The sequence below is a fragment of the Salmo salar genome, chromosome 17, assembly GCF_965601325.2.
Source record: "Salmo salar chromosome 17, fSalSal1, whole genome shotgun sequence".
In the NCBI taxonomy this organism is placed as follows: Eukaryota; Metazoa; Chordata; class Actinopteri; order Salmoniformes; family Salmonidae; genus Salmo; species Salmo salar.
In genome coordinates this window covers 26335438-26350000 of record NC_138307.1, presented here as the reverse complement: position 1 = coordinate 26350000, position 14563 = coordinate 26335438, and the positions used below count along the sequence as shown (strand labels likewise).

The window sequence follows — 14563 nt, the reverse complement described above, 5'->3', positions numbered from 1 at the left end:
CACACACACACGCACCACTCCAACACACACACACACACACACACACACACACACACACACACACACACACACACACACACACACACACACACACACACACACACACACACCACTCCAATACACACACACCACTCCAACACACACACACACACACCACTCCAACACACACACACACCACTCCAACACACACACACCACTCCAACACACACACATGCACCACTCCAACACACACACACGCACCACTCCAACACACACACACACACCACTCCAACACACACACACACACACCACTCCAACAAACACACACACCCCTCCAACACACACAGACACCCTTCCACACACACAGCCCTCCAACAACCCCCCCCCTCTCCACAAATACCCTCCAAATCCCCCCTAACCTGTGCCTCCTGTGGTATCTGTGCTGCGTCGATGTGGTCAGCGATGTAGGCAGACAGGTGGCGGTCGGTGGCGTCCAGAGAGTCATTGATGAGACGCAGCGTCTTGTCATTCTCCTGGGCCCACTGCACACTCCTCTCCAGCTGCTGCTGCTGCCGAACCGCCTGAGAAACGCACACAGAGACACACAGAGACACACAGAGAGACACAGAGACACACAGAGACACAAGTGAAAGCTAAATTTAAGAGCAAAACAGGCAAACACACACACACACACACACACACACACACACACACACACACACACACACACACACACACACACACACACACACACACACACACACACACACACACACACACACACACACACACACACACACACACACACACACACACTACCTTCTTGAAGGATGGACTCATCAAACCAGGTCTGAAGGAGATGTAAACACACTTATTGTTCTAACGTTGTTCCTCTCCTCGGTAGGGTTTAACTAACGGAAACTTTTCACTGCTTGTGCTTCACAATGACGATGTAATCAGTATCCCTCCCTCCCTCTCTCTCTCTCTGTGTGTGTGTGAGTCTCTCTAATCCCAGGGGCTAACAGTCTATGTATAGTCCTACTGATCCACACTAAACTACTACCTACCACCACTAATAAACTACTGCCTACCACCACTAATAAACTACTACCTGCCACCACTAATAAACTACTACCTTCCACCACTAATAAACTACTACCTTCCACCACTAATAAACTACTACCTGCCACCACTAATAAACTACTACCTTCCACCACTAATAAACTACTACCTACCACCACTAATAAACTACTACCTACCACCACTAATAAACTACTACCTGCCACCACTAATAAACTACTACCTTCCACCACTAATAAACTACAACCTACCACCACTAATAAATTACTACCTACCACCACTAATAAACTACTACCTTTCACCACTAATAAACTACTACCTACCACCACTAATAAACTACTACCTACCACCACTAATAAACTACTACCTACCACCACTAATAAACTACTACCTACCACCACTAATAAACTACTACCTACCACCACTAATAAACTACTACCTACCACCACTAATAAACTACTACCTAACACCACTAATAAACTACTACCTACCACCACTAATAAACTACTACCTACCACCACTAATAAACTACTACCTACCACCACTAATAAACGACTACCTTTCACCACTAATAAACTACTACCTTCCACCACTAATAAACTACTACCTACCACCACTAATAAACTACTACCTACCACCACTAATAAACTACTACCTAACACCACTAATAAACTACTACCTAACACCACTAATAAACTACTACCTACCACCACTAATAAACTACTACCTAACACCACTAATAAACTACTACCTTTCACCACTAATAAACTACTACCTAACACCACTAATAAACTACTACCTACCACCACTAATAAACTACTACCTACCACCACTAATAAACTACTACCTACCACCACTAATAAACTACTACCTACCACCACTAATAAACTACTACCTACCACCACTAATAAACCACTATCTACCACCACTAATAAACTACTACCTTTCACCACTAATAAACTACTACCTACCACCACTAATAAACTACTACCTACCACCACTAATAAACTACTACCTACCACCACTAATAAACTACTACCTACCACCACTAATAAACTACTACCTACCACCACTAATAAACTACTACCTACCACCACTAATAAACTACTACCTACCACCACTAATAAACTACTACCTACCACCACTAATAAACTACTACCTAACACCACTAATAAACTACTACCTAACACCACTAATAAACTACTTCCTACCACCACTAATAAACTACTACCTACCACCACTAATAAACTACTACCTACCACCAGTAATAAACTACTACATACCACCACTAATAAACCACTATCTACCACCACTAATAAACTACTACCTACCACCACTAATAAACTACTACCTACCACCACTAATAAACTACTACCTAACACCACTAATAAACTACTTCCTACCACCACTAATAAACTACTACATACCACCACTAATAAACCACTATCTACCACCACTAATAAACTACTACCTACCACCACTAATAAACTACCACTACCTCTTCTCCTTTGTAGATCACAAATATACAGGAAGAGAATTCTCCTTTATAGATCACAACTATACAGGAAGAGGATTCTCTGAACTTCATAACCCCAGTAAACGTCAGTCTACACAGACAGACTAACAGACACTGATACTGACACAATGGAGAAAGGCTTAAGAGCTATGCATTAATCAGTTCTTTCATAGAGGATCACATGACTGCAGAATGAATACAGGGATTGTCATAGCCTTATTGTGTTGTGTGTGTGTGTGTGTGTATGTGTGTGCGCGTGCTCCTGTGCATGCGTAACTGCGTGCTTATGACTAATTGTCAGTGTGTAAGAATCTGACAGAGAAGTAGGTCTATCTTTATCTCAGATGTCAGCCGGGCCTATATCTCGATCCCTCTCTTTACAGATGTAGGATCTTCATTTGAGCCAGTTTGCTACAGCAGGAAAATAATCCTTCAGCAACAGGAAATGTGAATTATTATCTGGATAATAATTAACGGACATTTTTTTTGTAGGTGTTAACCTGTCTGGGCTAGGGGGCAGTATTTTCACGGCCAGATGAAAAACGTACCCAATTTAAACAGGTTACTACTCTGGCCCAGAAACTAGAATAGGCATATTATTAGTAGATTTGGATGGAAAACACTCTGAAGTTTCTAAAACTGTTTGAATGGTGTCTGTGAGTATAACAGAACCCATATGGCAGGCAAAAACCTGAGAAAAAGTCAACCAGGAAGTGGAGGATCTGAGAATTGTAGTTCTTCTTTCTAGTCTCTTTCGAAACTACAGTATCTGTGGGGTTACATTGCACTTCCTAAGGCTTCCATTGGCTGTCTAAAGCCTTCAGAAAGTGGTTTGAGCATTCTCCTGTCACTGGGCAGATAATAGGAGTTCCTGAGTGGACTGCCTGGCAACAAAGGGATTGGATATGCGCAGTCACGCAAGTGCGCCGTTCCTTCTTTTTCTCCTTGAATGAATACTCTATTGTCCGGTTTGAATATTATCGCAATTTTACGTTAAAAATACCATAAAGATTGATTTTAAACTGCGTTTGACATGCTTCTAAGTACGGTAATGGAACATTTTGACTTTTTGTTTCTGGTACCGCGTTCGCACATTATTCCTTTGGATAGTGCTCTGTACACACAAACAAAACGGAGGTATTTGGACATAAATATGGAGTATTTTGAACAAAAACAACATTTCTTGTGGAAGTAGCAGTCCTGGGAGTGCATTCTGACAAAGATCAGCAAAGGTAAGAGAATATTTCTAATACTAATTCTGAGTTTAGGTTGCCCCGAACTTGGCGGGTGTCTGTATAGCTTTCTGTGATGGCGAGCTATGTACTCAGAATATTGAAAGATGTGCTTTCTCCGTAAAGCTATTTTAAAAGCTGACACAGCGGTTGCATCCAGGAGTAGTCTATCTATAATTCTTAAAATAATTGTTATATATTTTGTCAACGTTTATGATGAGTATTTTTGTAAATTGATGTGCACATTCACCGGACGTTTTGGTGGGAATACATTTTCTGAACATCACGCGCCAATGTAAAATGCTGTTTTTGGATATAAATATGAACTTCACGAACAAAACATACATGTATTGTGTAGCATAATGTCCCAGGAGTGTCATCTGATGAAGATTGTCAAAGGTTAGTGCTTCATTTAGCTGTGTTTTGGGTTTTATTGACACATGTCCTTGCTTGGAAAATGGCTGTGTGATTATTTTTGTCTATGTACTCTCCTAACATAATCTAATGTTTCGCTGTAAAGCCTTTTTGAAATCGGACAATGTGGTTACATCAAGGAGAAGTGTATCTTTAAAATGGTGTAAAATAGTTGTATGTTTGAGAAAGTTGAATTATGACATTTTGTTGTTTTTGAATTTGCCGCCCTGATATTTCACTGGCTGTGTCCCGCAGGTAGCCCATAGAAGTTAATACCCTTTTTGTTAGGGCAAATCAAGTCTGACATTTTAGAGTGGAAATTACACACTTCAGAAGCGTTTTTAAACCTTGAATACACTACACGCTTGCATTTTCTACTGTGCAGGAAAATTCTCAGTAACAAAAGAGTGATCGAATTAAGATCCTACATCTGTATGTGTTTATGTTTAACACAGAGAAGACCTCACCCTCTGCATGAGTTCATCCCAGCGTGTGTTGAAGGCCTCCAGTTTGTGCTGGATCAGCTGATCCAGGACTCCTCCGTCCATCAGGGTCTGAGACAGCTCTCTGATCTGGTTCCTCCCATCTTCAGGGTGATGCAGCAATGTGTTCAGGGCCTGGACACACACACACACACACACACACACACACACACACACACACACACACACACACACACACACACACACACCCTTTAGTTTAGGCCAATCAGTGTCCAGTATATTCACCCTCCCTCTGTGTGGGCCGTACCTGGTATCACTAATACAGAGATAGATATGACTGACTCTGGGCCGTACCTGGTATCACTAATACAGAGATAGATATGACTGACTCTGGGCCGTACCTGGTATCACTAATACAGAGATAGATATGACTGACTCTGGGCCGTACCTGGTATCACTAATACAGAGATAGATATGACTGACTCTGGGCCGTACCTGGTATCACTAATACAGAGATAGATATGACTGACTCTGGGCCGTACCTGGTATCACTAATACAGAGATAGGTATGACTGACTCTGGGCCGTACCTGGTATCACTAATACAGAGATAGATATGACTGACTCTGGGCCGTACCTGGTATCACTAATACAGAGATAGATATGACTGACTCTGGGCCGTACCTGGTATCACTAATACAGAGATAGGTATGACTAGTTCAGAACAAATCTTAGGGAAAACAGTTTCTCTCTTTTGGGTTTTGACATGAACCATGACCAGAGGCTGTAGCTGCTGCCATTATTGGTCAATAGCTGCAGTCTGAAGGCTGATGAATGGAGCCCCCCAGGAAAGATATAACGACAGAGAGAGTGTGGTGAACCCCTAGGAGAGGGTCTGTCAGTGGTGAAAGGTCAAAGATGAAAGGTTAGAGGTGGCTCACATCAAGGGCCTCAGAGAGCTCCTCTGCTCCCCCCTGGATGCTGTCTGTCTCGTCTAGCTTCTGCTCCAGCTGATCCAGCCAGCCGTTCTCCTGCTCCAGGTAGGACAGCAGCTCACACCAACACGCCCACACCTCCTACAGTCCAGGGGAGAGACAGACAGAGAGGGTCAAACAGAAAGAAAGAAAGAAAGAAAGAAAGAAAGAAAGAAAGAAAGAAAGAAAGAAAGAAAGAAAGAAAGAAAGAAAGAAAGAAAGAAAGAAAGAAAGAAAGAAAGAAAGAAAGAAAGGAGAGTGAGTGTGAGAGAGAAATAGTCTGTGTGTGTGATAGAGGGTGAAATGTGTCCAGTGAAAGTAGATGAAAACAGATAAGAGAGAAACAAAGACTCATTGATATTCTGTTAGGTTTCGTCTACAGATTGTACTATGTGTTTGTAATCGTACCAGGAACATTGATTTTGTGAGGTGAGAGCTCCACGAAGGGCAGGATTAGAGAGGTGAGAGGGAGTGAAGTGTGTGTGTGTGTATGTGCGTGTGTGTGTGTGTGCCTGCCTGTGCTCATGCCTGCGTGTGTGCTATACTGTCCGGTATCTGTCCAATATTTGTCCGGTATCTGTCCGGTACTTGTCCAGTATCTGTCCAGTATTTGTCCGATATCTGTCCAGTATTTGTCCGATATCTGTCCAGTATTTGTCCGGTATCTGTCCAGTATTTGTCCGGTATCTGTCCAGTATTCGTCCAGTATCTGTCCGGTCTCTGTCCAGTATCTGTCCAGTATCTGTCCAGTATCTGTCCAGTATTTGTCCAGTATCTGTCCAGTATCTGTCCAGTATCTGTCCAGTATTTGTCCTGTATCTGTCCAGTATCTGTCCAGTATCTGTCTAGTATCTATCCGGTACTTGTCTGGTATCTGTCCAGTATTTGTCCGATATCTGTCCAGTATTTGTCCGGTATCTGTCCAGCATTTGTCCGGTATCTGTCCAGTATTCGTCCAGTATCTGTCCGGTATCTGTCCAGTATTTGTCCGGTATATGTCCAGTATCTGTCCAGTATTTGTCCTGTATCTGTCCAGTATCTGTCCAGTATTTGTCTAGTATCTATCCGGTATTTGTCCGGTATCGTACCTCCAGGGTTTTACACTTGCCGTCCAGGCGGCTGCAGAGTCTCTGGTAGTTAGCGGTCAGCACGACCAGCTCTGCCTTGAGGGCATCGTGGGCGGCCGGAGGGGCTTTGGAGATGAAACTGTTCACAGAGTCAGTCAGCAGCTTCACCTTCAGCTCTTTAGAGTGGACCTCCTCTTGACCCTTCTACAGAGAGAACAGAGAGATAGAGAGAGATTAAGAAAGGGGAGGAGAGAGGAGGAGGTAGGAGTGAGTGAGATACAGATAGAGATAAAGAGAGAGAAGTAGAGAGGGGAAAGGAGTGAGAGACAGATAGAGAGAGGGGAGGGAAGAGAGAGTGAGAGACAGACAGAGAGATAAAGAGGGGAGGAGAGAGGGGAGGGAAGAGAGAGTGAAAGACAGACAGAGAGAGATAGAGAGAGGGGAGGGAGGAGGGAGTGAGAGACAGATAGAGATAAAGAGAGAGAAGTAGAGAGGGGAAAGGAGTGAGAGACAGATAGAGAGAGGGGAGGGAAGAGAGAGTGAGAGACAGACATAGAGAGATAAAGAGGGGAGGAGAGAGGGGAGGGAAGAGAGAGTGAAAGACAGACAGAGAGAGATAGAGAGAGGGGAGGGAGGAGGGAGTGAGAGACAGATAGACTTTTGTGAGTGTAATGTTTACTGTTAATTTTTTTTATTGTTTATTGTTTATTTCACATCTGTTTATTATCTATTTCACTTGCTTTGAATTAAAGAGAGGGGAGGAGAGAGGGAGAAGTGAGACAGAACATGTGAGGGTACAAGTGGGGAGAGAGGGTAGGAGAGGGGGGAGAGAGAGAGAGGGATAGAGAGAACAGAGATAAAAAGATGAAGAGATACAAAGAGCGCAGAGAGAGAGAAAGAAAGAAAGATAAAGAGATGGCAGGAGGGAGAGAGAGAGAGAACAGTGGAGGGAGACAGAAAGAGAGATGAAGAGATGGCAGGAGGGAGAGAGAGAGAGAACAGTGGAGGGAGACAGAAAGAGAGATGAAGAGATGGCAGGAGGGAGAGAGAGAGAGCACAGTGGAGGGAGACAGAAAGAGAGATGAAGAGATGGCAGGAGGGAAAGAGAGAGAGAGAGCACAGTGGAGGGAGACAGAAAGAGAGATGAAGAGATGGCAGGAGGGAGAGAGAGAGAGAGAGCACAGTGGAGGGAGACAGAAAGAGAGATGAAGAGATGGCAGGAGGGAGAGAGAGAGAGAGAGCACAGTGGAGGGAGACAGAAAGAGAGATGAAGAGATGGCAGGAGGGAGAGAGAGAGAGCACAGTGGAGGGAGACAGAAAGAGAGATGAAGAGATGCTTATCTTACTGCTCTTTGACTGCCAACAAAAGTTATTGAGCTTGAATTAAAGAGGATAAAGAGAGGGGGAATGAGGGGGAGAGAGGGAGGGAGATGATCAAAGGGAGGGAGGGAGGGAGGGAGGTGAACAGGGAGGGAGGTGAACAAAGGGATAGAGGGAGATAGAGAAAGATATATATATATATATAGAGAGAGAGAGAGAGAGAGAGAGAGAGAGAGAGAGAGAGAGAGAGAGAGAGAGAGAGAGAGAGAGAGAGAGAGAGAGAGAGAGAGAGAGAGAGAGAGAGAGAGAGAGAGAGAGAGAGAGAGAGAGAGAGAGAGAGAGAGAGAGAGAGAGAGGAAGAGTGTTGGAGGCAGGTCAGTGCTTAGATTAGGGTCAGAGTATGGTTTGGGTGAGTGCCCAGGATTGGCTATAGGGAAGTTTGGCCATAAGGATGGATGATTGGTCCGCCCTCCCAACACACACCCTACCTTGAGTTCCTCCACAGCCTTGCGTAACTCCTCAGGGGTCTGGTAAGTGAAGTCTCTCTCCAGATAGTCCTCCTCAGCCTGAGTGATCCACTCCTGCATCTCAGCCATCTCCTTCCTCAGGCTCATGGTCTTGTCCAGACCCCCCTTCAGAGCAGACTTCTTAGCATAGGCCTGGACACACACACACACACACCATGAATACACAATAACAACAGATGATATGTCAGGACAGGGATGGATGGAATCAACGCTTGGGTGGGTACGGTGTGTGTGTGTGTGTGTGTGTGTTTGATCGTGATCGTGTGTGTGTTTGATCGTGTGTGTGTGTGTGTTTGATCGTGTGTGTGTGTGTGTGTGGTGTGTTTGATCATGTGTGTTTGGTCGTGTGTGTGTGTGTGTTTGATCGTGTGTGTGTGTTTGTGTGTGTGTGTGTGTGTGTGTACCTGTTTGCAGATTATCTCCCACATAGCGTTCAGCTCATCGAGCTCCTTCTGCAGCTGGATGGCGAATGCTGGCTCCGCCTCTGTCTTCAGAGACACGCCCACCTCATTGATGCCGTTCAGACTGGGTTGGATGGTGTGGATGTCATTCACCAGGGCCTAGCCAATCCCAACAGAGACACAGGGGATATGACTAATAGAAATGGATGTGTGACAGAGAGATGTTCACTTGTACTGTATTTACTAGGCTGTATGCCCTAGGGCTCACTTACTGGGCTGTATGACCTAGGGTTCATTTACTGGGCTGTATGCCCTAGGGTTCATTTACTGGGCTGTATGCCCTAGGGTTCATTTACTGAGCTGTATGCCCTAGGGTTCATTTACTGAGCTGTATGCCCTAGGGTTCATTTACTGGGCTGTATGCCCTAGGGTTCATTTACTGAGCTGTATGCCCTAGGGTTCATTTACTGGGCTGTATGCCCTAGGGTTCATTTACTGGGCTGTATGCCCTAGGGTTCATTTACTGAGCTGTATGCCCTAGGGTTCATTTACTGGGCTGTATGCCCTAGGGTTCATTTACTGGGCTGTATGCCCTAGGGTTCATTTACTGGGCTGTATGCCCTAGGGTTCATTTACTGGGCTGTATGCCCTAGGGTTCATTTACTGGGCTGTATGCCCTAGGGTTCATTTACTGAGCTGTATGCCCTAGGGTTCATTTACTGAGCTGTATGCCCTAGGGTTCATTTACTGAGCTGTATGCCCTAGGGTTCATTTACTGGGGTGACGTTTAGAGGTCACAATTCCTCTGCTAATAATAGAGAGTTGCCAGGTGAGAGAAGGTGAATGACAGGTTGCCAGGTGAGAGAAGGTGAATAACAGGTTGCCAGGGGAGAGAAAGTGAGAGACAGGCTGCCAAAGAGAAGGTGAAAGAAGGTTGCCAGGTCTTACAGTGCACTGCTCCAGCTGTTTCTGCAGGGCCTCTGAGTCCCCCAGTGCTGGCCACTCCTCATTCAGGAACACGTCAACATCAGCCATCCACTTCCTCAGAGTCTTCACGTCATTCTGAGAGACACAGACAGATAGGTTGACAGACAGCACAGAACTGACAATGTGCTTAGAGTCATTTATAGGCGCACATGCAAACAAAGTTAGAAACATGTCAGCGTCACCCATCCACTTCCTCTGTGTCTTCACATCATTATGCAGACACTGACAGCAAAGTCCACATTGATATTGTCCTCCTTACAGTCATTTACACTGGAACATATGGTACACTCACTCACAGATCTATATCTCTTCATCTCTGTCTATATCTCTGTCTCTATCTCTGTCTCTATATCTCTGTCTCTATCTCTGTCTCTATCTCTTCATCTCTGTCTCTTCATCTCTGTCTCTATCTCTTCATCTCTGTCTCTGTCTCTTCATCTCTGTCTCTTCATCTCTGTCTCTTCATCTCTGTCTCTATCTTTTCATCTCTGTCTCCATCACTTCAATGCAATTCAATTCAATTAAATTGGCATGGGAAACATATGTTAATATTGCCAAAGCAAGTGAGGTAGATAATATACAAAACAAAGTTTAATCTCTGTCTCTTCATATCTATCTCTTCATCTCTGTCTCTTCATATCTATCTCTTCATATCTATCTCTTCATCTCTGTCTCTTCATCTCTGTCTCTTCATCTCTGTCTCTTCATCTCTGTCTCTTCATATCTATCTCTTCATCTCTGTCTCTTCATCTCTGTCTCTTCATCTCTGTCTCTTCATCTCTGTCTCTTCATCTCTGTCTCTTCATCTATCTCTTCATCTCTATCTCTTCATCTCTGTCTCTTCATATCTATCTCTTCATATCTATCTCTTCATATCTATCTCTTCATCTCTGTCTCTTCATCTCTATCTCTTCATCTCTATCTCTTCATCTCTGTCTCTTCATCTCTCTCTTCATCTCTGTCTCTTCATCTCTGTCTCTTCATCTCTCTCTTCATCTCTGTCTCTTCATCTCTATCTCTTCATCTCTGTCTCTTCATCTCTCTCTTCATATCTATCTCTTCATATCTATCTCTTCATCTCTGTCTCTTCATCTCTGTCTCTTCATCTCTCTCTTCATCTCTGTCTCTTCATCTATGTCTCTTCATCTCTGTCTCTTCATCTCTGTCTCTTCATCTCTGTCTCTTCATATCTATCTCTTCATATCTATCTCTTCATCTCTGTCTCTTCATCTCTGTCTCTTCATCTCTATCTCTTCATCTCTGTCTCTTCATCTCTGTCTCTTCATATCTATCTCTTCATATCTATCTCTTCATCTCTGTCTCTTCATCTCTGTCTCTTCATCTCTGTCTCTTCATCTCTCTCTTCATCTCTGTCTCTTCATCTCTATCTCTTCATATCTATCTCTTCATCTCTGTCTCTTCATCTCTCTCTTCATATCTATCTCTTCATCTCTCTCTTCATCTCTGTCTCTTCATCTCTCTCTTCATATCTATCTCTTCATATCTATCTCTTCATCTCTGTCTCTTCATTTCTCTCTTCATATCTATCTCTTCATCTCTGTCTCTTCATCTCTGTCTCTTCATCTCTCTCTTCATATCTATCTCTTCATCTCTCTCTTCATCTCTGTCTCTTCATCTCTCTCTTCATATCTGTCTCTTCATCTCTGTCTCTTCATATCTGTCTCTTCATCTCTGTCTCTTCATCTCTGTCTCTTCATCTCTGTCTCTTCATCTCTGTCTCTTCATCTCTGTGTCTTCATCTCTGTCTCCCTCTCTCCCTCCCTCTCTCCATCCCTCTCTCCATCCCTCTCTCCTTCTCTCTCTCTAGCTCGCTCTCCCTCTCCCTTGTTCTACTTGCTCTCCCTCTATTTCGCTCTCTTTCTAGTCTCTCTCGCTCCCTCTCTCCCTCTCTCTCGCAGCACCCCCCCACCCCCCTCCAACCCCACGGTACCTGGAACTGCAGTAATTTAGCCATAAGCTCTGTTATCTTGGTGGCCTGTTCCCCCAGCGTTGAGGACAGGCGTCTCCAGCGAGTCATGATGCTGTCCATCTCTGTCCTGTACTTGTGACTGATCTCTGGAGGGGCCTTCTGAAAAACCTGGTCCACTGTAGACGTCAGGTAGTCCACCTCACTCTGGTGCTCTGCAAGCGCAACCTGCATTACCTGTGGGGAAGGACATGGAGATGGTTGTACTCAATACAGGGTGAATCCAAACTTTCACATTTTCACTGAAGTCTCTTATTGATAACAATGTATGATTAAGAGAAAATGTTAGTTATGATTTGGCCATATGAGGACTTTTTAGCAGGATAGTTATTTTAATTCCATGGACGCTAGCCACCCAGAGGGGGCACTGATGGAAAGATGCAGATAGGAGTTTTTTGGGGGGGAGCACAGAAATAAATCCCCCCTTGGTTATTTATTCATTTTTGGTCGATGGAGGTTAATGCAAACCAGAGGCAGCTGAAGAGTAGCTTTGAGGACTATGTCTGAAGTCCAAATGGACCCCTAGCCCCTCTGCCCTCTGTCTAGGGAGAAGGGCCTGGTGACCCCTAGCCCCTCTGCCCTCTCTGTCTAGGGAGAAGGGCCTGGTGACCCCTAGCCCCTCTGCCCTCTCTGTCTAGGGAGAAGGGCCTGGTGACCCCTAGCCCCTCTGCCCTCTCTGTCTAGGGAGAAGGGCCTGGTGACCCCTAGCCCTCTCTGTCTAGGGAGAAGGGCCTGGTGACCCCTAGCCCCTCTGCCCTCTCTGTCTAGGGAGAAGGGCCTGGTGACCCCTAGCCCCTCTGCCCTCTCTATCTAGGGAGAAGGGCCTGGTGACCCCTAGCCCCTCTGCCCTCTCTGTCTAGGGAGAAGGGCCTGGTGACCCCTAGCCCCTCTGACCTCTCTGTCTAGGGAGAAGGGCCTGGTGACCCCTAGCCCCTCTGCCCTCTCTGTCTAGGGAGAAGGGCCTGGTGACCCCTAGCCCCTCTGCCCTCTCTGTCTAGGGAGAAGGGCCTGGTGACCCCTAGCCCCTCTGCCCTCTCTGTCTAGGGAGAAGTGCCTGGTGACCCCTAGCCCCTCTGCCCTCTCTGTCTAGGGTGAAGGGCCTGGTGACCCCTAGCCCCTCTGCCCTCTCTGTCTAGGGAGAAGGGCCTGGTGACCCCTAGCCCCTCTGCCCTCTCTGTTTAGGGCAGGCCTGGTGACCCCTAGCCTCTCTGCCCTCTCTGTCTAGGGAGAAGTGCCTGGTGACCTCTAGCCACTCTGCCCTCTCTGTCTAGGGAGAAGTGCCTGGTGACCTCTAGCCACTCTGCCCTCTCTGTCTAGGGAGAAGGGCCTATCGGTCAATTGGAGATTTGGGACTTTTCAGGTTAATGGTAGCCAGAGGCTGATGAAGACAGATGAATAATCAAAATATGTACGTTAGAACTGTCTGGGAGTCAGCCAAGACAAGTAGGCTAGAAAATCAAGACAACTTGAGAGAGTGGATTTACCCTTTAACAAACAAACACTAGATAACATTATTATTCATACTATGTGTGGCGGTGTGACGATGTGAAAACAATCAATGCTCAAACAAAACACACACACACACAACATTAGTTTGACTGTTTAGCTAATAAGGGGCAGTATCCCCTCCCTCCCTCTCCATCCTGTTCGGTCAATACTAGGGCTCACTAATGAAGCTATGAGATATAACGGCCTCAGGGTAAATGTCTCCTGGAGAATCACAGGACAGAGAGAAGAGACAGGTGTTCATCTCCAGGTTTCAGACAGTAATCATTGCCAGTGGTGGTAGGTAGCCTCTCTGGGTCTGTATGGTTAAGACTTTAACTTTAAAAAGATGTCTAGAAGCAGAAAGAGACATCAATGTATAGGCCTATAGGCATTTTCATTCTGGGGAGGGATCAAGTTGTTTAGTATTGGCGTGAACACCTTTATATCCATCGGAATGAGAGATATTGATAGTGTTTATTATAATATCCAAGAACAGTAACTGGGGACAAGTTTAGAAAAAATGTATCGTAACGATTATAATATTTTAGCAAATTACTATGCAGAGATGTTCTACTGACTACCCCTAGATAGCACGGAGAAGGGAGAAGATTCCACCCTGCTGCCCTGTGAGGTAGAACATCCTAACTAAGATTCCATCCTGCTGCCCTGTGAGGTAGAACATCCTAACTAAGATTCCATCCTGCTGCCCTGTGAGGTAGAACATCCTAGCTAAGATTCCACCCAGCTGCCATGTGAGGTAGAACATCCTAACTAAGATTCCACCCTGCTGCCCTGTGAGGTAGAACATACTAGCTAAGATTCCACCCTGCTGCCCTGTGAGGTAGAACATCCTAACTAAGATTCCATCCTGCTGCCCTGTGAGGTAGAACATCCTAACTAAGATTCCACCCAGCTGCCCTGTGAGGTAGAACATCCTAACTAAGATTCCACCCTGCTGCCCTGTGAGGTAGAACATCCTAACTAAGATTCCATCCTGCTGCCCTGTGAGGTAGAACATCCTAACTAAGATTCCATCCTGCTGCCCTGTGAGGTAGAACATCCTAACTAAGATTCCATCCTGCTGCCCTGTGAGGTAAAACATCCTAACTAAGATTACATCCTGCTGCCATGTGAGGTAGAACATCCTAA

General features: G+C 45.2%; 1 protein-coding gene across 9 annotated transcripts in view; it reads right to left on the bottom strand.

Annotated features, from left to right (window-relative positions):
- Window positions 1-14563, bottom strand: part of LOC106592409 (dystrophin) — a 429474-nt gene that overhangs the window by 130698 nt on the left and 284213 nt on the right. For all 9 annotated transcript variants that reach the window (XM_082963707.1, XM_082963700.1, XM_082963702.1 and 6 more), the window contains 8 exons: window positions 11891-12103; window positions 9901-10014; window positions 8956-9111; window positions 8513-8683; window positions 6726-6908; window positions 5605-5739; window positions 4689-4838; window positions 399-560 (listed from right to left, as the gene is read on the bottom strand). In XM_082963707.1, coding sequence (XP_082819833.1) covers window positions 399-560; window positions 4689-4838; window positions 5605-5739; window positions 6726-6908; window positions 8513-8683; window positions 8956-9111; window positions 9901-10014; window positions 11891-12103 — 1284 coding nt within the window. The remainder of the gene's footprint in view (window positions 1-398; window positions 561-4688; window positions 4839-5604; window positions 5740-6725; window positions 6909-8512; window positions 8684-8955; window positions 9112-9900; window positions 10015-11890; window positions 12104-14563) is intronic.